The sequence below is a fragment of the Eucalyptus grandis genome, chromosome 11, assembly GCF_016545825.1.
Source record: "Eucalyptus grandis isolate ANBG69807.140 chromosome 11, ASM1654582v1, whole genome shotgun sequence".
Classification (NCBI taxonomy): Eukaryota; Viridiplantae; Streptophyta; class Magnoliopsida; order Myrtales; family Myrtaceae; genus Eucalyptus; species Eucalyptus grandis.
Genome location: NC_052622.1, coordinates 43,979,464 through 44,006,195, shown reverse-complemented (window position 1 = coordinate 44,006,195; position 26,732 = coordinate 43,979,464). Strand labels below are relative to the sequence as shown.

Genomic DNA, 26,732 nt, shown 5'->3' with positions numbered 1-26,732 from the left:
CGAGTTTGAAGTCCTCTTTCGAAGCTGGAGCCTTGAAAAAAAGAAAAGAAAAGCTGGAGCCACCTAGTTCCTAAATCTAGAATACCATGGACTTGAAAATAAATATCTGCATGTCTCATTTAAAACTGCTCAAGATCAGGTATTCATGTACAATCGAATTTCCTGAGCTCGGACTCAACTTTACACGAGGTCAGTGTACAATACTTCTATCGCCAATGACATTAGCTTTCTCCTAGGAAAAATCACGGGGAAGTAGTGGCCTCTATATTGAACGTTTTGGTCAATTGTTGGAAGATCTTCTGCTTAGGGAAGGTGACGAGTTCGAGTTGAATATTTCCTGACCGAGCTCCTTTATCTTGTCGAGTAAAAGCATCTGTTCTGTCTCGCATTGGACCATGTATTCTTCCTGCAAATCTTGAAGACTCTCCATCTCAGTCACAACTGTTGCAAGTCCTTCGAGGCTGCCATCTTCAATCGAAGATTGAAGCTTGACCATCAGCTCTTTCATCTGGCCAAGCACATTTAGCAGCATAAGTTGACACAAAATGCAAACAAGCAACACCTTCCTATTAAATAATGTAGGACATGGCGTTATGCAGTTTAGAAAGACACTCTGAACACCATTATAGAATATGCTCACCTGGCCAGAAATCCGATACGATCTGGTTAAGGATGGTTCTGAATCAAGACTTGATCTCTTTTGGAGATCTGGAACTTTTCTTGTGATCTGGACATGGATCTCTCCCCTCTTCACTCCCTGAAGGGGAATCCATTTGTCGAACATCTGGTTTGGAGGCAACCTTTGATATTCCACCACGCAATCGCCAATGCTCGATGTGGGTAGCAACGCATTATGATCTTTCACATGCAACTCTAGGGGACTTCCGTCATCGGGAAATTCCAAGGTCTGATTCCATTGAGGATTTAGAGTTCTGTACATAACCTGCAATGCCGGACATGGCACTAGGTAAGAAAATCCTGTACGAGATTGGGCTTTCTTATATAGACGCATGGAAACTGGTAATTAAATATTGTCAAAATCTTTAACAGAAATTCAAGAAACTAAGTACAAGCTGCCGTGATCATGATTTATTTTTCACTACACTATCCTAGAGATGATGTGGAAGACAAACTACAGTCTTCCTCACCTTTTTCCTCGACTTTGCTGGACTAGAATCCCTGGAACTAGCATGTTCTAAGCTACGCATGGCACTAAGCAAGATTTAGTTAAAAAGACCACGAGTCTAAAGGTGCTTAGGGATATCATTAGCTGGCCACCACAATATTAAATGACAGATGCATTAACACAGAAAATATCAACTCGCTGGATTTAGGCTTTTGCATGACTTGATGAGAATATGAAAACCAAAACTTAGTTTAAAAAGCATGATTTCTAACCTTTGTTCTTCTCTTCAAATTTCCATACTGTACCCTCACATATGGATCGCTTGTTCCTCTAAGATCTGCAGCAATAAGGTCCCTTGCTTCAATGAGACTGAGCTCTACCCAACCATTGCCGGAACCTGTTACTGAACCCTGAAGATTTCAGCATATTGAGCAAACTTGTATCAGTGTAAACACTAATGAGACATACTTTGGTACAGGAAAATTGTGTGGTGCGACATTAGAAACTAGTGCAGTACTATGCAAGGTGTTTCATTTCGATTGTTTCAAGATGAGCATCCTTCTGCACACTCTCTGGGGAAGCAAAACATACCCTGGATCCTTCAGGGTCAGAGACTCGGATAGCTTCGAGTTGAAGCCTCAGCTCCCCAGAATTAACTTTCTCCAATGGGACCCACACGTCCCTGACAAACCCTTCAGCCAGTCCTTCCAGGTTTACTCGTGCACTGCCAATATTATTGTCACCAAACATGTCTTCGCTGTAACACTTTATCTTTAGGCATTCATCACCACTTATCTCATCAAAATCAAACTTCTGATTCCAAACTGGATTATAGGTATGCGCAGTTCTCGTCTTTTGTAGGACCTGAAAATGAAAGGTTGGGACATGACTAACCCGTGGATTCATCAACCGAAAGTCCACACTTTGAAAAATGGTGATGCAAGTAACATGAAAAGTAAAACTTACCTTTCCATACTGCAATTTGACATAGGGTTCACACTTTCCATTTCTGTCCTTTGAAATCAAGTCCTTCCCTTCAACAACAGTGACATTGAGTTTTCTTCCAGTTTTTGAGAGCAGATTTGATGATCCATTGAGGGAGTTTCGAGAGCTGAGAGGGAAGTTGTTCAAGCTATATGAACCATCAGAGAATTGCCACTCTTTCAAGACGAGCCTCACTGTCAACTGTAGTAACATGTAGTCGGTCATTCAGATTGCATCCTTATCTCACCACAAATTACATTTTTGGCATCACAAGCATGATACAAAAATAAATTTACAAAGGTATATAGTGTATTTATAGGTCACGTAAAACCACATTGCATATTTAAATGCTAGGAATATGTCAAGAGTCAATAGGTTGATTAATTTCCTGGAGACATTGCTGGCGGGTAAAACAACAATGTCAATAATCATAGTCATGACTATATTGGAACAGGACTTTAGAACTCATACCTCCCCCACACTTGCCTTCTCAAACGGAACAACCAATTCAACTTCTTTTCCACAAAATTGAGCATGCTCGGCAATTATGCCAGACTCAGGCCCAATTGCCCAGAATATTGTCGAGTCATCAGCAACATACCTTACCTACACATCAAGAAGCAATTTACAAGTTAGCAGGCAATATATAAAGAAGTGGAATAGGTTACTAATTGAACAGTGGGTTTTTTATCATCAAATGAAAGTTGATTCACATGTAACTTCTATGCTTCATTACAACATGCAAGAGTACCTTTATCTCACAACTTGCCAAATAGTCATATTTGACACTGTTTGGCGTACATTCATAAAGGTGGAAACGCAAGATGCCTGCATCCTCATGTAGAACCATATTAAAAGTAGAATCCCATGTAGGAGTTGAACCTGTCTTCACATGTGTCCTTCTTGTTAACTCCCCAAGTTCAACTTCAACAAATGTCTGTAGATCCTTGTCGTCAAGGTGTCCTTCCAATGTGCCATTTATGGTAAAACTATGTTGTCTTCTGGATGGGCTTCCCCTCAAAGCACTCCGAGAAAGTTTACTGGCTGAAACAACCTTAACGTAAATGATACCACCAACTGCTTTTTTCCTCAAATCATCACCTGGCAAAGATAAACAACGACGCCGTGGTTCCACCATGGTCTTGACTAAGGTATCTGTAAGAATTTTTACCTAAAACAACCGGAGTATAGTGAGGACAAAAAGAATTTATTATTAAGAGCATTATCAACAGAATTCATCTAAAATATTTTGAAGCAGTGCATCTGAGAGTTAAATGACCAATTAATACAAGCAATTTGTGACAAATCAATGGTTCAACAAGTCCTGCGCAGTTCTTCATTCTGTTTGAACAGGATAAGACAGGATATGCCATTCGCCAAACATCCAAAAATAAGATCAACAAACAATGATGTCCTTTTCCACTATTTGGGGTTTGTACTGTTTAATACCTTATACACTGTAAGATCCTTCAAAATCTACTCCTTTTTCAGAGCTCACTACCCATTTTAACATGCTGTACTCACATAAAGATCGAACAAAAAACCAGAGCTCTAGAAAAGAATCAAAGTTCGTAAAATTTTGTTGTTGTGAAGAATGATTTGAAAATTGACTGACCATTAAACCTGCTTTGAATACTTTGCCATGTTAAATTATGCAGATAGATAAATTGCTTTCTTATCTCAAGTGTACTTAGGTAACAATGGATTCTTGGCAGAATCATGGCAAATTATGCATTTGAAAGCAAACACTCTTAATAGACAAATCATCCCTGCTAAATTTGGAAGAAGAAAATCAAAATGAAAGATGCTGTGGAAGTTAGACTGAGTGACTAATGCCATATAGAAATGGCAAAAGACTCACCAACCAAGAAGATACTCCTGGCAGCTCTGTGGCAGGCAATGTTTGGCTTCCCCCACTGCCAAAGGCAACTCCAATTCTCACTTCAGGAACAGACATGAATGAGTACAATAGAGCTTTCCCATCCAGGACTGGCATCAAGAGTAGCTGCAAATGGAAAATAGATTGTTTCAACATACCCAAAGCTGCAATTCAGGGATGGCCAGCACATCACCAAAACTTGAAAGAAACTCCGTCAGAGATGCACCGCATCTGACTAAACAGAAATTAAGGGCACTTAACGTAATTCTTTTTAAAACACAAGTGAACTAAATGATTGCATGCTTATGTAACCAGGATGGACCGATTGCTATTTTTACACTTTCAAGCACTTAATATCACCTCGTTGGGATACCTCAAGCTTCAATTTCACAAGTAACTCACAGAAAATTAAACCAGCTATGTTCTATCCTGTAAGCAAGCAACTGATATTTGATATAGCTCATCATTATCATGGAAAATTAAAATTTCTAATTTCTAAAGTCCATGAATTGAAGCAGGCAGGCACCATAACATTTGACTTGGACAACAGGAAGCCAGCCTCAAGGTCCAATTAACACATTAACTATACGTCGGAAAGGGTCTAACCTCCTAAAATAATTGAGAAAAGACCAAATTGGATGCAGACACGAAACAAAATTAATGCTATGTCTTTGTTCTAAGATTTTCATAATGCATACAATACCCCGGTCAAGGCAGTACTATCTTCCTGTAAATTCTTCCACCAAAAGCTGTAAAGTATGGGCACTTGTATGTAAATAATGTAAATGAACATTACTTGTAGCAAGGAGCATCAGTTGGTTAAGACTTAGAAACCAAAGATGCCCAAACAGGCCTGCACAACCCAAAGTTTTAAAGTGTTCTTTTTATCAGGAAGATGTTACTCCTTAGATCATCACTGTACTGAACATTGAATCACTTCACTGTCAGGACTCCCATTCACATATTGAATCTTAACACGAAAACTATGACTTCAATAAACATCCTAAGCTACTTGTGAATGAATACCTGCTAGGCTGCTTGTGCATATTTATGCATGTACAAGCCTATATGCAGATTCTACAATGTCATAAATCTTTAGATTTAACAGCAGTAAAATGGCTGTATTACATACATCCCCCTTGATATGTAGACTGTTAATGACGATCCGAGCATTTCCAATTGCCATTGCAAGCTTAGCATGCAACAAAATACTCATATCACTTGTATCCCAATCAAATCCCAAACGCATAATTTTCTACAAAGAAAAAAGAAAGAAATCCATTAGATGTCAGGAACTGAAAATAGTAACACTCATACTTCAATAAAGAGAAAGAAACAAGTTTGCACAGCCACTTTATTCTAGCATTAACCATACTCTAAAATGTTTCAATCAACATTGTATCCTCAAATTATCTTTAGTTTCTAGAATTCTCAATGCAGATGGAGTAAAGTTGCCGCAATTCATACTCAACATCCTCTAGTTTAAACAGTTCACCAATCATTTTCCTCTTTATGCGACCATGTTTTACTTTCATCTACCTCCTATGCAGCCCATCTTTCCAGATATCCATGACAGAAGCAGATCATTAAACTTTGCCCTCCCACTATCGACTAAATCTGATAAAAGAACACTTTGGATTCAAGAAGTGTCACCAGTGGATGAGAGGAGAAAAAGATTGGTTGGATGCAAATGTGAATACTTGCATAAATCTTTGACACAAACGGCAACTTAAAAAACGTAAAAGAACTACTGAACTGTTCATGAAAAATGTACTTCACGACACACAAACAGCAACTAAAAGAAGGTAAAAGAACTACTGATCTATTCATGAAAAAAGTACTTCACGAAACCTCTCTCTCTCTCTCTCTCTCTATATATATATATATATATGGCACAAGTACATATTAGTATGCCCACAAAAAAATATGATGCATGCTTACAAAATTATGCAGTAAGACTTCATAACAAACCTGATCACCTGTAGTTGACCACCGAGTCCCCTGAAGACCCAAACTGGGTGGACTAGAACCTAAAGAAAACTCCACCAGTTCAACTCTTTCCTACAGCAAAGACAATGCCAAGAGACATAAGCTCATATTCACCAGTAACCCAAAAAGACAGATTACCAACAAATAGTCCAAAAGATGACTTACTATAAGCTTGGACTTCCTGTGTCTTAGACGTTTCTGCAAAACAAATATTAGACTGTTAAGCAGATATAATAATGGACAATAATTGTATGTTTAGTTTCTTCCTAGCATTAAGGAATTCAGATGAGTGAATTTGGGGGAAGATTTCACATTATTTTTTTGGCAAGAAAAATATTTGCACATGCTACCAATTCCTTTTCTTTCAAGCAGAACATAGTTACATCCATTTTCTACTCTGACAATAAGAAATTCCCCAAAAAAAGAAAAATTGTGTCAAAGAAAATGTCATTTTTCCCAAAGCATGCAACACAAGCGTTTCTAACTTTAATGCGGTATGACATCCTACACCTATCATGCCTGTTCAACTTAAACATAAAACAATCAATAATAAACATTGAAATCAACCCAACTCACCTCAACTAACGATTTGAATCTTGCAGAGAGCTTTGGGCTTACATAATTGGGCCAGAGTTCCATAAACAGCTTGTTCAGCCATTCACAGTGCTCCAGAGGAGTTGTTGGCTGTGAGAACATGCGAATAGACCAAATGAAGAGGATGAATTTTTAATTCTCAATGTTCAGGTTCCGAATGAAGAGAAGATTGTTACCGAGGTCTTCAGTATGACACGCTTCCATTTTTTATTCAGGTCTTCCGCAAGCATTTGGCGTTGATAACTTCCATACTGCAGGCACCATAAAATGAATTCTAGACTGAAGATAAGTAAGGGAAACTTCCCTTGGAAAAGTTGTTTGGAACAGGATTTGACATATTTGAGGGAAGAAGAAAAGAAAACTTCAAAGCATGGCCTAAAACTTTTAGTTCTCTATTATTCACTTGATGGATTCTGATTATTCATTGACTTGAATGTCATTTGAGCTTGAGCTATCTCTGCTTCTAAACTTTACCTAATGCAATATATGAGGGACAGATTCCAAGAAACAGCAACCTCATTTGACAACCTGCAATTGAGACCTCTCAAGCCCTTGACTAAACTTATTGCCGAGATCATCCGTCACTTTTGAAATGTACCTCAACCGCAAAGATTAAGTGTCATAATCTTGGATAAACTAATTGGAATGACCGTCTTCCAGAGGATCACAATTGGGCCAATCCTAACTACCATAAGTCATAAAGCAGTCAACCCAAACCCGAAGAAAGGAAAAGGTTGGTCGAGAAAAATTATATAATTAAATTCCAGATATCGTGGGAGAACTGGAAAATAAGATCATAACAGTTTTTTTTTTCGAAACGATGGAATGCCAATCATTGAAAAAAGTGAAACTAGTAGTCATCCGTAACGGTACAAACATCAGATCACAACAAAAGCCACAAAAGCAAGATCGAATCATACAAAAAGAAACATCACGGTGCAAAGCAAATTAAGACGAGAACATTTTCACCGAAAAAGAATGAAAGACGAGAATATAACCAGAAATTTCATTTCATTCCCGACAAGAAAAGAACCGGTCAAACAAGAGTCAAGAACATGAATCAAGCAGGAAGCATTCACCTGAAACGTCGCCCAGACGGCGACAACAAGAGGGACCCAATTCGAGAAAGGGAAAACCCATCTTTCTATCGCCCAGCCAAGCGCTATCAAAGCAATCAAGAACGGAAGCAGAGGCTTCTCCACCGTCAAGTAGTTCAAGAACTCCATCGCCTCTTCCACGTTGACCCCTCTCTTCCTTCTCTTACCCATCGAAAGTCAAAACTCGCAGAGCTCCCGCTTCCCTTTCTTGGCCGCAGCAAAAAGAATAGAGCCGAGAAAGAACCTCGACGCTCACAACACCATGGCGAAAATCGCCACAAGAAAAGGGGAAGAGGGAAAAAAAAAAAAATCTAAACTTGAGAGCGGTCGACAGACACCAGCGGCAGCATCGAGTTTCGGAGGGATTGAAACTTGCCCAGAAGAACTGATCCTCTGAGAATCAAGAATCACGGGTGGCGTCCAACGGTCGGAGTAAAGAAAGCGGTCAGCAGGAATTCAGACAGACTCCTCCAGCTGCCCATACAGTTTCTACACAGAGAGAGAGAGAGAGAGAGAGAGAGGGAGGGGCGGAAAAGTCAAAGACTGAGGGCAAGTAAAGGCAAGAAATTGCAAGTCGAGAACGATTGCGGACGCAAGATATTTGCCATCGAGGGTGGAAAAAGAGTCAGCTCGTGCCTCCTCTTTCGTCGTCCCCAACGAGATCATAATTTTTTATTTTATTCTTCGGACATAAACATCAGTTTATCTAGAACGAACGTACGAAGGGGGAGACAGCTGTACTGGATTTACCGTTGATTGAGATTGAGAGCTCGTGGGTCCCGCCCCAAGAAGATGGTTAGCATTCTCGGAGGCTCCTCGCGTTCGGACACCTTCGCGGCTGACGACACAGTGGAAGCCTACCGAGTTGGTAGCCACTTTCGGGAAGGTCTCTGGTTGACTTTTGACCCTGCGATGCTTAAGAATATGTAAGATCGAGATAGTTTTAAAAAAAAAAGAAAAAGGATATTGGTATTTTCCACACCACCCTCCTCTATTTTTTTTTCTTTCAGTTTTTATTTTCCTAATATAGCACAATTGAGAAGATAAAATCGTACATTCATTTGACGTTTGAATTTGACCCCGTGGTTTTGATGTAGAAGTTTCTAACTTTTGCAAAGTATTCTTGTTGGATACTTTTGAGTTTGAGTCAGAAAAATAAGTTTCTTAATTTAAGTAATTTTTTTATTTTGAGTAGGTTTAATTGAATGGTTTCCTAGTTGGAGAGGGATTCTGAGAAAAAGTTTACCTATTTTGGATTGAGATAGATAGAGTCTAAATCTTTCGGAGTCACTTTTTATAATGTTTGATTTTTATAGTGGATTTTATTTCCCTTTTGCCTTGTAATTTTTCCTGTTAGATTTTTCACATAAAATTCGATATTTTTTTGTTTTTATCAATTTCAATTTTGTTTTAGTTACCGCATCTGCTATAACAGTTCTTCAACGGAGCTGAATTACATTCTCAAATATGTGAGCAATATATATATATATATATGGAAGATTTAATCTAAGCTTGACCGACTGGCCCGGGATCGTGGGTCGGGTCAAATCCGGCTCACCGGTCGATCTTTGAACTTTCAGTGGCGATGACCTTTTTCGAGGAGTCAAACTGCGGAATTCCAAATTGCATCAATTTCATTTGGTGGTGGGAACTGGGAAGTGGTGGGCCCCAGCGGCTTCTAGAACGTGATTATATTTTCTCTTCTTTACTTTCCACGTGGCACCGCTTAGGAAGGACCTTGGGAATCGGGTTTATTAAGGTGGTGGTCCAGAACGCTCTCCTCGCTTCACATTCCGGTTCGCTTTGGGCCGTACGATCGTGGAACCTCGGGTGTAGGTCCGACTGTCGCTCCGATCAACAGCAGCGGCATTTACTTTTTTTTCAGGCCTAGAGTCGGCTAACCATAACTGCACACGATCACTCGATCGAATTTGCCAGATTGGCGTGCGTTTGGAGTGATTCGTTTTTGTAAAACATCGCATATTAAGCACATGCAAACGGAAAAGTAGATGTGGTAACACAATGAAAAGTTGCAAGGAAAACGTATGAGATCCTGAAAGTTCATGGAGATTTAAAAGAATTCGCTTGCTGCACGTTAATGCCAAAATTGCTTTTCGACGGAGCAGTTTCCTGATGGAATCGAATTGACATAATATTCGCACGAGAAAGATACGACTTTGTCCCACACGGTACTGCAATCCCAAAGTCAATTTGTATTGAAGGAGTGTCGTCCTTCGTCTTGGGAATATTCTCCTAGCGCCTCCAAAGTTCTATTTCAACCACGTTTGTCTCGATCAGACTACGCAAAGAACATCACTGGTTCGACCCTTGGTGCTACGAGAAGCTTTAGGACCACAGAGAAAATCGCTACGCCCGATGGAGATTAATCGGTAGCCAACTGGCCGGTGGCCCCAGTAGCAGTGTGCGAGTCCCCAGTCATGTGGAAAGTGGCCAGCCAATGTCATTACTTGTAATGCCCATCAACCCGAACAAGACCTGACGAAGAATTACTACCCTTGAGCTCACACACGTTAGACATTTTCATAAGAATTCCAACGGTTGAGACCTCACGCTATGTTGCCAGCAGTCGATTGCTCTCTATCTAGAGAAAAGCGTTAACCGAGACAAAAGGCCGTTATGGAATGTCACGCCAGGAGCACACAGTTTGGTGATCCATGGACCACCTCGTGCACTAACGTCTATTCTTCGTCCGGGAACACCCCATCGAAAGACATGAAAGCTAGCACACATATTGAGTGATCCATGGACCACACAGCACTCTCAGGCCTTATTCTTGTCTGATGTACTGGTGAACAGTGAAATGCCTGCCATAATTGCCCTACTAGCACCTACATCAGCGTGGAAATGGGAACAACTTGAAGTAGCAAACACATCAAACACTAGGTGGGAACTTCGGAATTTGAGATTTTTTCAGTCGAAGAGGCATGAATGCCTGCCTCCTGCTAGACATGGGTTCATGAATAAGTAACTAAAGACAAATCGACAAGGCTGAAGTTCATATATCAATGGATGGAGACATATTTGAAGTTTCGCTACCAGAAGGAAGCATGCAGACTTGAAGGAATCAAGAAGGTCAAGTCACGTATGGAAGAGTTAAAAGAATACGAAAGAAATAGCAGGGAAAGGATCAAACTTTCACTTACCACCCATCAGCTTGTGGTAAATTGGAAGCTGGTTAGCAACACGACAGAGTGCAATCAATCCGCAACATAAGAAGGGGTGGAGACATACATAGCCAGGTATAATGGCTTCTAATCGGACGAGAAATGAGTATGGATATTGACTCATTATGAACACCAAATTTTCAAGTGACGAGAAGTTAGCAAAGATTATTAAGTTGAGCAGGGCGTCTGTACTTGTAAAAGACTTTTCCTTGTACCCAGGGAAGAGTCAACGACATGAGGTAACCAGAGGCTACGCAGCCAACTTAATTGTATATGAAGCAATTACAGTTTGCCAGCAAAATGTATATTTTCCAGATCCTTTTTACAAACAAAAAGGCATATGGGTAGTTAATTAAATTAAATTTCAGGGCACTTCTAAGTACAAACCACGAAGCAGCACAGCCTTCTTTAATGTTGGCTAAGAATAACAAATTTAAAAAACAAAAGGGTTGTCAAATATGACGTACTAATAAAGCCTGCAACCTTTCATGATAAATTAAAAAATAAAGCCACTGTGAAATCATAAATAGCAGAAAAGCCATATGTTAAAAGCTTGTTATATTCCCACTTCGTTGAAGATTGGATAAAAGTGCAATAACGTCAGCAGAAGCCGAAGCACTTTCAAGTATATACAGCAACTAGACAGATTCATGATTTATCTCGTGCAGACTTCCCTTCTTTTTTTCCAATGTACAGGAACTCCTTAACAGAAAACTTACCTGCATTCTAACACCTATACATATCCTCACACCATCACTTTCTCTTCTTATCTTCCTTCTCTCGTTCAAGAACAACGGGAGCTGCTGGTATACTGAACCACCACTCTCTCAACCTCCTCATCCATCTCTCAGTATTTGCTTTCCGTAGAGGAGAATATCTCGTAAAAGTCTCCAAGAAAACCATTAACAATATGTACTTACTGGGAACAAGAATGAGCACCAGCGCCGACAGAAAGAGAGCTACTGAAAATTTCTCACTTGCCTAATAAGCACATGTAACAAACAAATTACTTGTGAATACAAAATTTCAAAGACTAAGGAATAAAGAATTGGAAAACTGAGAATGATACTTTTAGTCTTTATTCTGGTTACCTGAGGGTAAATGGACATCATTAAGCCACGTAATTTCAGGAGGACTATGTTTGTGTCCTGGATGAATTCTTCAGCTTGGGAAATTGCATTTTGAACAGCCAAAAGCTGCTCCATTGTGTTCATCGCAGGAGGGGCTATCACCTTAACTTCATGAATCGATTTCCCTCCACTAAGGTACTTATTAAGTACCATGAAAACTGCAAGAAACACGAGCCCAAATGCAAAGGCATAACCGAGCAATCCCCTGCGAAGCACATATAAGATGTTCTTAGAAAATCAATGTTTTATATGCATGCCAAGTAAATACAGAATTCTTGCAGCTTCTTTTGACCAGTTCCACCTTAATTCCTGAGGAGATTCATGTTTGAAGTTCATAGGCACATGATGCACTTGGACAAATTCAATGCATTCGCAGGTCAAGAGAATATACCAAAAACTAGAAAAGTCTGGAAGAATCCATCAATGCAGATTTATCTTCCAGCAGAAAACTTGAGAAGCTTTTTCAAGGTCACATAAAATACTGCTTTGTGCAAAATAAATGACCATCTGATGTCAAACACCATACAAAAATTCACAGCATGCAGAGTGCCAGAAAGATTTTAGTCACGCTAAAGTTGGCTCTTACTGCCATAGACCATGTTAGCCAAAAACCTTAATAAATTGTCAGGTAGACTTTACCAATCACCCTCCCAAAATAGGATAACACACGCACTACCCACTCAGACATTTCCCAAAACGTTCCACAAACCAGACTTTTCCATCTCCCCATGAATGATGCAGAAAAAAATGCAAATAAATTATTTAATCATAATTCGGGCAAAAAAAATCATTTCATCATCCAGGCAACCGATAACATATTTCTTCTAAGCAAGAAAAGAATATAAAGACAAAAGCAGGTATAACTCTAGACAGAAGGATAGGGTCAACAAGCAAATGGTTTGCAATAACAGCACATTACCTGCAAATGACATACGTGATGGCCAAACAGAAGATGGAAGAGTGAAAAGGATTATCCCAATATGCCAGAGAAAGAAACCACTTGCCAACTTCAATGAGAGGATACAGTAGCTCCTGCGGAATGAGTAAAATATAAACAAAGATCTCGACGGAATAACATATTCTGATAAATTCAGCTATTTGGGATAGGACGCTACTACAACCATCTTGTTACCACCTTCTATTTAATAACATGAACACACAGAGACAACAGTAATGTCAAACCTACATAAATAGATAGTAACTTTTATTTTTCACCAATAGGAAAGTAATGATTGAACCACTATCATCATTATTACCTTCATGACTGCCATGTTGGTATCAATCCCATCCACTTTAACTTCATCAACAGTTGCTTGTGCCACCACCACCTTTTTATAGCTGTTTCTAGATTCTTTCACCACTCTTTCTAACGAACTGATTTCCCCCACAGCAATCTCGCCAACAACAAGTCCTGTTTCATTTATGTTATTAGAACCACTCCCAAAGAACCCAAGGCTAGAGATCATGGCGAGCGAGGAAACGGAATACATCCCACCACCCCCATCATTGTAACTATTAGTACGGTCTAGTTCCCTCATGGACGACCTGTTTGCAAGAGCTTCCAGTATTAAGTCTCCACCAGGAAGTTGATCACAGAGATTAAAAATGAGAAGATCCTTGCAGTGAAGAGGGACTGAGGAACTAATTTCTCTAATGGCCTGTATCCGTAAGATTCCGAGTACAGCCATTGAAAGTGCTTCATCTCGTTCCACTCCAGTGATCTTGAATTTCTTAATAAAGCGGTGTGCATATAAAATCTCCCGGACTATTGCCAACCAATAGTCACGACGAGCATGTCCTTTGAGTTCAGGAAACTCCATGACAACAGGTTCCAATCTGCATGAAGTGCAGACATTACGAAAGATGCAGGGAACCAATGAACTGATTTGATTTCAGAAAGATGAATCATAAGAAGTGAATATTAAACTTTAAAGAATTGCATGATGCCTTACAATGATGTTGATTTGTACATGATTGCCTTGTCAAACAACCTAGTGCCCCATGGTCCAGTCAACTCAGGCTTGACAATCTGTTTCAGATCATCTGATAAGTCATACTTTTTGGCATCGTCATAAGATACCATCCGAAGTGGTTCAAAATAAAGGGCATGATCAGTCAGTGTTAAACGACCTGCACGGGCAACACCAAAGAAAGAAATAAGTGAAAGGGAAAAGAGAAAAACAAAAACTACAATCACTGGCCAATGCTCAAATAAGTGAGGAACAATGAGCCTTGAGGCTAAAGATCTTTGACCAATGGGACTTTTCATTTGATGGAAGAATTTTATATTTACTGAAAATTAGCATCTAAGAATGTTGATCCTTGATAAGTACCAGGCCATGTAGACATTCCTACATGTTCAAGAACTGGTTGTGTTGTTACGGTTCCATCCACTTCGAGAATCTTCTCTCCTTTAGAAGATCGAACGCCTGAAAGGAGGGATGATTCTGACTGGGACTTCAATTTTTTTATAGCCCTACAGGGACGAACACAAGATTATGAAAGTACCTCCAAAAAACAATTTAGATAACATATAATAACTATAAAGATAGGCTAGGACAGCATCGTTATTGAATTTCTAAATACATTCCACAATACAGAGTAAAAATTTTCTCATCGATGCAATAATTGCCTTCTCCAAATAATTCAAATGCAAGAAATTGAGATGTATTACCTTTCCAGACCTGTAAGGTACTTATCATAGACAAAAAATTGAAGCCGACCACCCGTAGAAGCGGTGAGCACTTCAAAAAGGTTTTCACTAATAACGACATTTGCAATAATAGGGACAGCTGGAGCTATACGGGAGAAAGCTTGTACACCGACAGTAACATCCTCACCTTCCTGCATTAGGAAAATTACAGTAAACGTTCCAACCGGTAAAAGGTGCAGATTACAGAATACCTAAGCAATATAACAAACCCATATAAGCAATTTCATCGAATTGTAGCAACCAAGCGCTAAAGTCAACTAAATAATCTTTGATGCGTTTTCATTTCACCATGTTGTTCTTCACACTTACAAACAACGACAGGCACAGGCTCACAAGTGAAGAGATATCAAATTTCCCACCAAGAAATGCAGGTATTAACATCTCTAGGAAGAATTGAGAAAGGAGGTATACTTAAGGTAAAACATGTAGATGAAGGGAGACTGACGTGAACTAAAGATTCACTGGCACCGGGTGTTTCCCAAGCTACCATCATGTCATATGTTAGGCGCCGGAATTTTTTATCAGCCAGATGGCTGGTTACTTGAATAGAGAGTGCAAGTGTCCTGAAGCAACAATATTCCAAAAAGTTCCTCGCGTAGACCGATGGATGCTTTACAGAATCAGAAGCCTCTTTGTTGAAGCTCCCCTGAAGCTCAACCGTCGGAGTACCGAGGACTCTGCATTGAAGCATTGCTTGTCATGAAGAGATAGAACATTATGCTGTGAGATACCAAATCCAATGCTACGATACGGCATCAAGTTACCAACTTTGTGAGAGCCCCAATTTTATCCCCGCAATCGAAGTAAAGGATTGCGTTATGCGATTAATACAGGTGCTGGGTGCTTACTTTGAGCATCGGCGAACGACGATATTCGCTATCGGGGACAGCTCCGGTATCCAGTTCCTTTGAGCCGACGGAGACTTCCCCATTTCTTCGAATTCTTCACCGAACAAGGTCCGGTTCCCAATCAACCACTTGAACGAACCTTCCCTCACCAGACCCTCCAACATATTCCTGGTCTTGCTTGCCACCGCCATCTCGAAAGCGTCCCCGCTCTACGTGATCCCGAAAGCCCCCCCTCGATCCTAAAACCCAGCCCCACCGATTCTAGGACTAGCAACCTCCACTCCAACGCTCTTAACCCCAGGACTCACAAAACCAAACTCGAACTCCCATTCCCTTCCATTTGCCCCAACACGGACAAGAAACGAGAACAACTTGACTTACTGATACCACGTCCGATTACACCGAATCCACCAGAATCGCAGCTCAATACCCCCCAATTCAATCGCATCAGAAGAGAAGCCCAAATACCGCAACTCGACGAATGCCCGAATGCCCCCGACGAGGGCGTCCGATCAACGATTCGGCGCTGCCCGTCGTCCGGACGCGTTCGTCCAATCCGCGGAAGCTCAACGAGCAAGCAAGGGAGGGGCGAAGGGGGAGCACTGATTCATCTCTCTGCGCTGCGATTCATCCGGAGAAGAAAGCGGCGCGAAGAGCGCCAAGATAAGGAAGGGAAGAACGAAGAGAGAGAGAGAGAGAGAGAGAGTAGTCAGAGAGCGATGGAGGCTATTAGCATATCGCCATCGTCATCGATCGGAAGCTTTCCTTCTTCTTCTGTGACAAGAAAGCAGTGGGAGCAAGTAAAGATCGACACCCGGGGGGGCACGTGTCTTCCCCGCATCGTGTGTGAGCTGGAAGGGCCTTTTCCGTTTACTTACCATTTGACATTATATTTGACGCTATCGTAAGCTTAGGATGCATTGTTATTACCTTTGAGCATTCCTTTTTTTTTTTTTTTTTTTTTTTAAAAACTCATTGAAAAGTTTTGTATTTTAATTGCTAATGGGGCAGGTGACATCAGTTTTAGGTGACAATCAACAACGACACGTTTGTAAATTTGGTGAAGTTGCCAAGTACGGGATCCCAAATACCCAATTATGCAAATTAAGCCCGCTAGTTCACATTATTGAATGAAGCGAAAAACATGCGTGCTATTACTTATATCGTGCCATGGATATTATTGCTTGGTCACATAGAAAAACACAAATAATGACTATCTTTGACCTGATATTTGGATGAAGCCAAAAATAATTTCCTCTCATTATTGTGTATTAACAAAAATAAAAAATGTTTTTATGTCATTTTAAATAAATAAAAAAAAGAAGCGATTCCACGTGGGTCCCGTTGTCTAATTTTTTACTTTTTTTTTGGGTCGGTTGTCCCATTCTCCAAATCAACTGGACACCGGGGGATGGTGTGGATCGCAAACGTCAGTAGCTCCAACGAAAGCCCAATGCTAAAACCTGATCCGATGACATAAAGGCCTTGCTCTGGGCCAATCGCAACCGCAGATCAAGATCCAAATGACAATTATACCTCTAGGTCACGCGCTTAAATATCTTTTCAATCTCGCCCACCTTCGATTTCGTATCACGGAGAAATCCGATCTGATGACGCGAGCCCCGCTCTAGGCCTTCAATTTCTCGCCAACCTTTGGTTTTAGGTTTAGGGCCGAAGCCCAATCCTAAAACCCGATTCGACTACGTAGGCCCCATTTTGGGTCTTTGATTCCAATCTCGCCAACCTTTGGTTTTAGGTCTTGGGCTGAAGCCCAATCCGATGACACGGGCCCCACTTTAGGGCCACTCACGTATTCCTAAGTCATGCGTTTAAATATGTTTCCAAACTCGTCGACCTTCGATTTCGCGGTTCACGATTAGTTGTTATTCTCACCGTAATTCAAATATTGTTATGCTAACAAAGCTCTTTTTGCATATAAATGGAAAAAAGAACTCCTGAGTAAGGAAGGAGTGAAATAAATTTGAATTCCCTCTTGTCGGGAAATTAATGTTTTACTTATGGTTTTCAGTAAATATATTTGAATAACCAATTAATCTCTGTCTATATTTCATCATGCTTCATTATATTATAAAAAAAATGTTTCAAAAAAAAAATGTTTCGATAGTCAAGCAAACATTTATGAGGCTCATTACGTTCTATAGTTCGAATAATCATATTTGTTCGTATAAAAATGAGAATGCATTGGATGTAGATATTCAAGCAATAATCCATATTGGAAAAACGTTTTCCATCCCTGTTTTAGTTGGTGTCTCCAACTTGGAGATTCCAGATCCCTTAAAATTTGATTTCAAGGACTTGGCGATAAATACTGTCATGGCCGATGAAGGAAGAATGCTTACGTTGCCTTCTCCTCTCTCGACTTTAATTTTCCTCCTCCTTTTTATGATTCAATATTTTTTGAAAAAGCTTTATATGTCCTAAATGAAATAGATAATTCCAAAGCTCTCTCTCCAATCTAAGTACAGTATCAGATGTCAAATAGGAAAATTACATCCCAATCGGATTCTAAACCCAATGCATTAAAGCCATAAAGAAAGTTTTGTATTAGAGCTTATATTTTTATATAAAATATGTTATTCACGTGAAATGCGAGCATCCCAAACTTCAAATACAACCAAAAAAAAATTTCGAGACTCATAAAATTCGTCACAATTTCTTAAACATAAGATAAAATTTTGGATTTTCACATAAAATTGAAAAGAAAAATGGTCATTTGTTTATGTTCCATATCAACAGCAACAGTTACTGCTCTTGGCCAGACAAATGCAACTTCCATGCGTAAAATACAAGTACCAGTCCCCGTCGATGACTTCTTCAAGTCCAAAGATGCTCTCGACTGCCGATAAGCATTCTTGTTTGTACACATCGGTAACGTTCCTCTTCTGTATAGAAAACGACGGTTCCGACGATCCTAAATAAATCAATGGGAGAACGTAAGATAAGTGATCACGGACAGAATCTTCCTTTCATTACATGAACCATCTCTCTCTCTCTCTCTCCAAATGAGCACTCAAGCTCAGCCTTGGTAATGATCTTCTAAAATACCTGAGTTTGTCTTGCTAAGATTCATTTAGCTGTCCTGGTCATGGATTAATACCCTGGAATCAATCCAATGGCAAGGGCGTTCCATACTTTCGGCTTAGGAACTGCTGGTTGTGAGTTCAATTCTTGCCCTTGGAATCTGGATTTTAAGCGGGGGGCCATGGTGCTGTGCTAGTTCTCCTTTAGGTGACCGGTTAATTACGGCCATGCCCATGGGTCACCATAAAAAAAGAGAAATATGTTCTAATAGTTCTGCTTTCTTCCTGCTTGCTCCTTTTTTAGTTCCCCCTTTCTAGTGGAGTTTTACCTGTCTGTAATCTTGACTCTACGCTATTTTGCTATCAGTTCCTGCACCAAAAGGCAAGTACTAGATTTGTTTGTGAATTCAGACATATCATCTTTACGTAAAAGAATGTCATGCTGAAAAGTCAACATACTTAGAATTAGAGGTTTTATGAGATGACTTGCTGTGATGAAATGTGTGGAGCAAGTTCTCTACTAGAAAAAGCTATTTGACATCTTTCATATTAAAAAAAAAATATAAGAACATATTGTGAAGGAGGATTAATTCTTTAGGCATGGGCCGTGGTAGTCACATGGAGACTCGAGGGAGAGTGACATCAGTTGATACCCTCAGCTACCCTTTTTTGACCATAGAAGCCATTCTTTCTCAGTCCTTTAAACTATTTCGAAAGCTTTCGAACTCAAGCCTCTCCAATAATTGAGAAACTGACTGAAGACGGTAGAAATCTATGTGAAACTGTGTGCTGAGACTGATGCCTTCCAAGCACATCCACATCCACCTGGTGATCCTTCAAAGACTTGGGCTGATGAGCGGAATGAGTCTCTCTCAACACGAACTTCGATGATATGATTTGGACTGAATGTACATAACCGAGCAATACCAGCGAGGTGGTGCCGCTGGTGGTGGCGATCGGCTGAGTACGTGCTTGGTCATGTAGTGGGGTGCCCGCTTGCATGGCTCCTCCGACTTGCAAGTAAGGACACACAAACCGTGTTTGGATACATAGCCGATGCCTGTTCCGAACTCCGAAAGTTGTGTAAGTAGTCTTTTGGGGGGCCAAAAAGATTGTGCAAGTTGACATGCCTGATGAATTTCAACATAGTTTGTTCAAATTTTTCCAACTAAAAATGATCCGAAGTATGAATTAAACGTATAACACGATGTTGTCCGTCATTTTTAAACATCCTAAGTTACGCCAAGGTTTCTCAATCTTCCATTGTATGTTCCCAAAGGGTGACTTTTCGACATATTCCACTTTCATTCTTTTCAAAGAGTCGAGCACATGCCAGGAGGCAACAATTTAGGTGAACACGCGCAAAGAATAAAAGGGCTTCAATGATGATGCCCCCTTTTTTCAATTTGGATCCTTGAACTTGCCCATCTCAGGTACTTCTGTAGTTCTTGTATCCACTTCTCAACCACACCACATACTTTTTTGCCCCTAAAATCCAAGTTGGGACCCCTGGGGAATCCCTCTCCCATCTCCCCTCCTCGTTCATGCATATGCTCCAAGAGACAAGCCAGTGGCGTGGCTGGTCAAAAGGGAGGTCAAAGGAAGAGAGGTTTTTAGTTGGGGGAGTGAAACAAAAGTGGCTCCAAAAAAGGTTTCGCCAGGGCTCTTATCATTTAGCAAAGAAATTGGAAGAACCCACCTTGTCCATCTCCTTTTGAGCATGGTTTGGCCCTTTCAAGCTGTCCACTCAATGCTCAACCTCCCCGGATTCATTGCATCTACCTCCTTCCCTTCGACATAATATGATATCATACAAGGAATACCTATTTTTTCGCCCAATAAATTCTCTCCCCCAATCATTCATCCCTTGAATTGGCAACATCCATGAGATTTTGTGCGTACTTATCTAAACTTAAACCCTAAAATAAAATACAATAAAATAAATTTTAAAAAAATCGAAGAGTTTGCTATTTAAGAAACAAAAACCTAACTTTTCAAACATTTTTTTGCACATCTTAAGAAATATATAAAAAATTACCTAAGCAATCAATGTGACTCGAAATAATCACACTCCATTGCTCTTTATCTTTGACTATTTAGATCGATAAATCACTTGATATTTGTAATTCCGAAGTAATATACAACTATTTAGTCTTGATATTACTTAGTTTTAGATTTATTTGTATGTCGACAAGCTACAACTATCCTTGATGCCGATTGGACAAGTTGCTTGTTGTTACCAAATTCTTTTCCCGTAAGAAAAATTGCAATATTTGGCGCTTTGGGTCTACATGTATGAGTGCCGGGGCCATTGGTAGCATTGGAGATACATAATCCATTTGCAAGTGCCAAATAGAATAGACAGTCATGTGATTTTACCGACAAGAGGATTTCTCCACTGTTTGTTCGTCATAATTCATTTGGAGATTGGTCCCACTCGATACAAGTCAACATTGGGGCTACAGGATTCCTCTTAATGATAATGTGAAGCTCTTGTCTTAGTTCAATGATTAATCTTCTTCCCCCTGGCTCAAACGTTCGATTAGCAAAACCTCACCTCTTCTGACATAAGTATGCCAATGCCATGAGGTTAAGATTGCCAACCGTTCCGCTTATCATGCCTTGAAGCAATCGAGGCGTCATTTTTTCAATCGCTAGTTCGAACGAAAATCGCCTGTGCACATCTCAGTTACTGAGTCAACGTGTTAACATGGTCACTTGTGCTAAGACATGTTCGACTTCTTCAGATTCCCAAACACTAAATAGTGATATGCCATAATCAAACAAGGAGGAAGAAAGCAACAATGACATCAATTTCACTTTTGTTAATTGAGCAAGCAATGACACTGATGCTACTTATCTGTGAGGGAAAAGGACAAAGATCGTCATTATCAAGAAAGCCAAAATAATTTCGTGGGCCATCTTGCTATCACTGTGTGATTATGGACATCAAGGCAGCACATCACATTCTAGTCCAATCGAGTCAAGTTCGTGTCCAAAGCAGCAAAATCTTGACTGATCTTGGCGAAGCTTGATGAGTTGTGCAGATTGCCGTCACGACAATAACAATTCTCCAATCACAAACGATTAGATGAGCAGACACGCGATGTCTTCTGCTCGTATGATGTGTGTTATCGGGTCGCACTTATATGTTGCGTGACTTATCAACATTGCCAAGCACTTCTAGTAATGGTAGCAAGCATCGTTTGGAGGCAATGGAAAGAGAGAGAGAGAGAGAAGAGAACCCAAATTTGATGAGTTCATAAGACATTAGTTATCATTGATCACATGGACTCACATGTGTGGGAAGATTACAAGATTGAAGTTTTCATCTGTGCCAGTATCAGGGAGGATTTTGAAGATAAATTATGACAGGAAGGGGAAAAAGAAAGAAAGAAAGAAATTGAAAATATTAGGAAGTCGAACATTTTCATGTGTTGTATAGAAAATGGTTGGGAGTAACATCCAAAGTTGCTGTCAAGCGTGCCTTGTTGTGAGGAAATCGACATGTCTCCCTTGTCCTTCTCTGATGAGCCTCTCCAATTCTTTTGCCTCAAACGCCTTTGCTCTCTGCAACCCAAGAAGGTCCAACTTTCTTTTAGTCACATGAACCCATAAAATCAACAAATAAGTAGATAGATAGATAGATAGGTGATTGCTCAGGGAGGCTATTGGTTTAAAGTCTAGAGGAATTCTTCTCTTCAGGTAAAAATTGTTTGTCATTTAGGAGAGTCTCTATCACCAGGAGCTGAAACTTGTTTGAGAAAATAAAAGAATTGGAACCTTCCCTCTTCAGTGATGTTAAATATGTCACGAGGTGACTAAAACGGCGATCTTTCAATGCATAAAGTGGTAAGATTCTTTGATCGCTCTAAAAAAAAACGGGGGTTTTGAGCCGTATGGTGGTAGACTTCATTTGCATAGACTGTTTATATATTAACAGTTCATCAATTGGTTAAAAAAAGGTTTGTACTTCATGAGATTGGTCAGCTTAGATTGGTACCTGCATTCTTTCGATGGCATCGGACTCGGCGTTGAAGTCATAGAATGAGCTTGCTGCAGTAAGTTTCATTGAAAGGAACTGATACAAACAAGATGAAAATGTTAATGACTAAAACTAGCAATTTCAGGCTTTGAAAGGAGGTGGTTCTGTCTCTTCTTTCTTTCCTTTCTGTTTCTTACCTCAACCTGATTCTGTAATGACTGTACATAATTGATAATCTCATCCAACATCACTGCCAATCCCATCGTCTGCAAATTTAAGAACAAAATGATATGCACCTTTCAGGACACAAGAAAGATATTCCTAGAAAGCGTTCATCAACTGCAGTTTCTTGAAACATATTTGTACCTTGTAACATCCTGGAACTATATCCTGCAAACATCTCAGCCGCTCATTGATTTTGCTTCTCCTGACCTGTTTGATGGAACAGAGTCAATTGACTGAAGTAGGATACAAATATAAAAGAACAAATATATCAACTGATACTATTTTAAAACAATTGTAAATCGAATGCCGTTTGCTGTTGTGCTTCCAAGGATTGAAGTAGCTTTACCCTTTCTGCTAAACTGTGGCTATCAGTGGCTTGTCCTCTTCTTGCTCTGACGTGAACCACTTCCTTCGGCCTCTCCTCTACCTTCTCATTGCTGCCTTTGATTCTCTTCCCTCTGCCTGAGCTACTACTACTCTGCATATATGCAACAAAGAACAACTCTTTTCAATAACCAAAACACACCCAAAACTCCCAACACACGGAAAAAAGTAACTTTTAACAATCAACGCAAACGAAGTAAGGATCGATTCATCAATCCCTTCCCCTTACATGCTTTTTCTTCCTTCCAGTGTCCAAAGGAGCAGGGGCCGATGAATTTGCAGAGCTGCTCTGTGAAACATCCAATGCCTTCCTCTTCTTATGGGGCTCACCGTTACCAGTTAAGACAGTTTGAACGACCGAGTCTGACTCGCAGTTCGGTTCCTGAGGGTGGGAAAATCCCGGGACGCTGACTGCCAGGCTTCCAGGACAATCAGGGGCCTGGTGAGGGAACAGGCTCTCGCTGCAGAAGCCATCCATTGGGTTCTCATGAAAGGTCAAGCTCGAGTGATCCATCACGACAGTCGGGTTCATCTCTCTGAAGTGGTGGCTCAGGAGCTCCATGCTCGGATCGGTGTCCATGAACGGGAACGATGAGGCCTTGAGACACTGCAAGAATTCTGATGTGAACTCCGCCATTGTTACTTCTGGGGAGAGACTATAACACCTTCGTTAGAGGGCCTAAAACTAGTGTGGGGGATTTTGGCCTGAGAGGCTTGTTTGTATTTATACTGTGATTTCTGAGCAAATCTTGCAAAGTAAGATTTTCTATCTTTTTTTTTCTTTTTTTTTTCTCTTATAATTATCATCTTTTTCCACTTTTCTAGTGATATTAGTGCATGGAAAAGGCTAGTATTTAGGAGGCCACGTGGCTAATTCTATGTTCTTGGATTTGTGTCCCCTTTATGGGCATTTATTTATTTTTCATTTATTCACTTTTTTTCATACAGGAGGAACCCATGATACATCGAGACTTGGGGGTCCTGTTAGAAACTTTTTTGGGTCCCATTTCCATTACATGAAGAGTTCAAGGCTTAGGTGGAACTTCTTTTTCCTCGTTTTTCTTTTCTCTGGACTTGTACTGTTGATATATTATGAAGCTCACTGAAAATTCTTGGAGGGTTTTGAGAAGCTGAAGTACTTTATTTTATTTTTTTAATTGATCAGCCTGTGAAGAATAAATGGTATTTTGAAATTTCAATAAAACGGAAGGCGAAAAAAGAAAAAAAGAAGAAATGGAATCTGGGATGGCTCTGCTGTGCAAATTAACAAGCATGTAAGGAGCAAGAAGATGGCCCATGTCTGGGCATTGTCATCACAACCACACAATCTTGTCCAAGGATGCCACTGTTCATCACTGTTGAAAAACTTGCATTTGGACGAGAAATGGGGCTGTCGTTCCATTTGGTAGGCGCATCTGATGTTGGAGCAATTAGGTGGTTATTATGCGTGTGAAGATGGAGTGCTGTTTGTTTCGGTGGATGCGTGTTATACTCCAACCTTTCCTAACATATGGGATAGACATTGTACCCCAAGAAAATTGTCCACAAATGACATTTGACTTGAGTCATTTCCAGCGTTCGATTGAGATGATCGCAAATATATATATAATATAAAAAAGAATGAAGTCGGCAGTTGTGAAATCTTATAGGTCCAGGATTACCTACCTAAGGTTGACTCCAGCTAAGCCATCTCATTTAAGTCCTTAGATGGGAAATGTCTCACAAGCAATCTAGGGCGGTGGGACTTTTCAAGATCGAAAATGAATTTAAGTTGTACTTTCAAGTCATTGAATAAGATTTGCATTTCAATTATTCACTATAATCACTAAACGAGATATCTTTTGTTCTGTAGCTTCTTTTTTTCCATAATGTTTTCGGTGTTTGGTTTTGAAACAATCAAAATAAAATACGATAAAAGCCAAAAATTGAAAGAAGGGGCAACACCCCACACTTGATTTTTGTCTTTTGTCTTCTTATGTGCTACACTAGCTTTTGATAATTCTGGTAAAAAGGGAGGGGAAAAAACAACGTGAAAGTTTCATTAGGGAGTCACTACATGTGAGGTGTGTGTTAGGCACGTGACAGGGCATTTAATTTTTTAGCAATTCAAGGATGGCTGTCCTAAGACTTTAAATTTAACGATCGTTCCGAGGAATAGACGGCCTTCCTATGTACTTGTCTTACTTCGCCCTTTTTCCATTCTTCGCCCAATGAGGAATCAAATTTTTAAGCATCATTAGAATAATATTCAAACTCGTTCCGTCCTAATTCTCCTCATTAGAGAAAATTTTGCTAGACACTTTGTAAAGGAGGAAAAAACAATTGAAAAAAATGTCAATATAATGATGGTTTTAGTGATTTCATAGAGAAAAATTGACCCATAAGTAATCGCAATTTCACAAATTCACTATTCAATTCAAGGTACACAGCTTTTCCTACTTTATGAACTTTTGTTTTCTTCTCAAATTTCAATTTTTTTTAGGGTCATGATAGGTTTATGATTCCAAGGCCCTTTTGATTTCAAGATCGTACAATGGATTTTGCCCATGCTTGTCATGGCCAACAAAGAAGGTTATCTATAGCCAAGACCATTGAAAAGGTTAATCATTGAGGCCATCATGGATTTTGCACTGAATTTGGAAGCTACATTGAACTCCAAAGATCCTATCGATCGGTTTAGAGTGATGGGGGGATTGTGTCCATGGCCATCTGATTGATGGTAAGGATTTGATTGACATTAGCCATGCTTCTATTCCCTATCCTATTCCTTCTGGCTTTAGTATTTGCCTTTTAGTTGGCTACTGCCCATATGGAAATCATCACCAAACTTCTTCAATTGGGCATTCTAAATCATCTTTCTAGGATAATTCGCTCCCCTGTGAATAGGATTGTTATCTGCATAATTATATTCCGAAACGAAATTTTCTTTGAGAATTGTATTTAAAAGCAACACATATGATTCTAATTTTGCAAGATCATTATTTTATAAAGAGCAATTCCTCTTGCATTCTCTACCCATTTTGCTTCCAACGAGGATAAGTGCTTTGCCTTGTTAAAAAAAAATTGTTCAAGAAAAAAAAAGCATCAGTTTTAATGAGTTTTGATGTTGCAAATTAGCCAATATTAAAAATTATAATATTTTGATAACTGTTCCAATTATGTATTTCCTTAAATGATGTTGTTTAATAAATGTACATTTTTCCTTTGTCATATAAAAACGACAATTAGGAATTTTGTAATGTAATTGAGTCCATGTATTTTTCATTAGCATATAATATGAACTAAGAATTCCACTTTTATGTTGTTTGAAAGAGGAAGATTCGTATGAAATATGATACTATTTAACGAATAACTTATACTAAGATACATATTTCAATTTCATATAAATGAAGAAATTCATGTTTGGGTAGTATTAGAATGAAGTTGGTTCAGTAGTTAACATGCACTTAACTAATAACTACTAAAAGTATTTCAAAATTGTGCAAAAGTTCTAAACCCATTATAGGGATTCCAATTCAATCATAAACTTATTAATTTGATCAATGTAATTGT

The 26,732-nt window shown here is 39.6% G+C and overlaps 3 protein-coding genes across 3 annotated transcripts; all 3 read right to left on the bottom strand.

Moving 5' to 3' along the window:
- Positions 1–92: 92 nt before the first annotated feature.
- Positions 93–8,330, bottom strand: LOC104425792 (synaptotagmin-5). Its single transcript, XM_010038595.3, has 14 exons — positions 7,652–8,330; positions 6,749–6,823; positions 6,555–6,662; positions 6,144–6,176; positions 5,961–6,050; positions 5,122–5,244; positions 3,972–4,115; positions 2,862–3,281; positions 2,582–2,716; positions 2,093–2,311; positions 1,718–1,990; positions 1,399–1,536; positions 641–943; positions 93–508 (listed from the first exon to the last, which is right to left on the bottom strand). The coding sequence occupies exons 1-14, from the start codon at positions 7,838–7,840 to the stop codon at positions 281–283; spliced, it is 2,478 nt and encodes an 825-aa protein (XP_010036897.1). The 5' UTR covers positions 7,841–8,330; the 3' UTR covers positions 93–280.
- A 3,051-nt stretch (positions 8,331–11,381) lies between these two features.
- On the bottom strand, positions 11,382–16,328 carry LOC104425793. The gene is made up of 9 exons (XM_010038597.3): positions 15,546–16,328; positions 15,143–15,374; positions 14,659–14,828; positions 14,318–14,460; positions 13,937–14,114; positions 13,241–13,820; positions 12,904–13,016; positions 11,946–12,189; positions 11,382–11,835 (listed from the first exon to the last, which is right to left on the bottom strand). Exons 1-9 carry the CDS (start codon positions 15,734–15,736, stop codon positions 11,608–11,610), a joined length of 2,079 nt encoding a protein of 692 aa, XP_010036899.2. The 5' UTR covers positions 15,737–16,328; the 3' UTR covers positions 11,382–11,607.
- Positions 16,329–21,836: 5,508 nt separating this feature from the next.
- On the bottom strand, positions 21,837–23,896 carry LOC104425794 (transcription factor BEE 3). Its single transcript, XM_010038598.3, has 6 exons — positions 23,410–23,896; positions 23,143–23,274; positions 22,938–23,003; positions 22,769–22,837; positions 22,590–22,667; positions 21,837–22,156 (listed from the first exon to the last, which is right to left on the bottom strand). The coding sequence occupies exons 1-6, from the start codon at positions 23,815–23,817 to the stop codon at positions 22,064–22,066; spliced, it is 846 nt and encodes a 281-aa protein (XP_010036900.2). The 5' UTR covers positions 23,818–23,896; the 3' UTR covers positions 21,837–22,063.
- Positions 23,897–26,732: the final 2,836 nt, after the last annotated feature.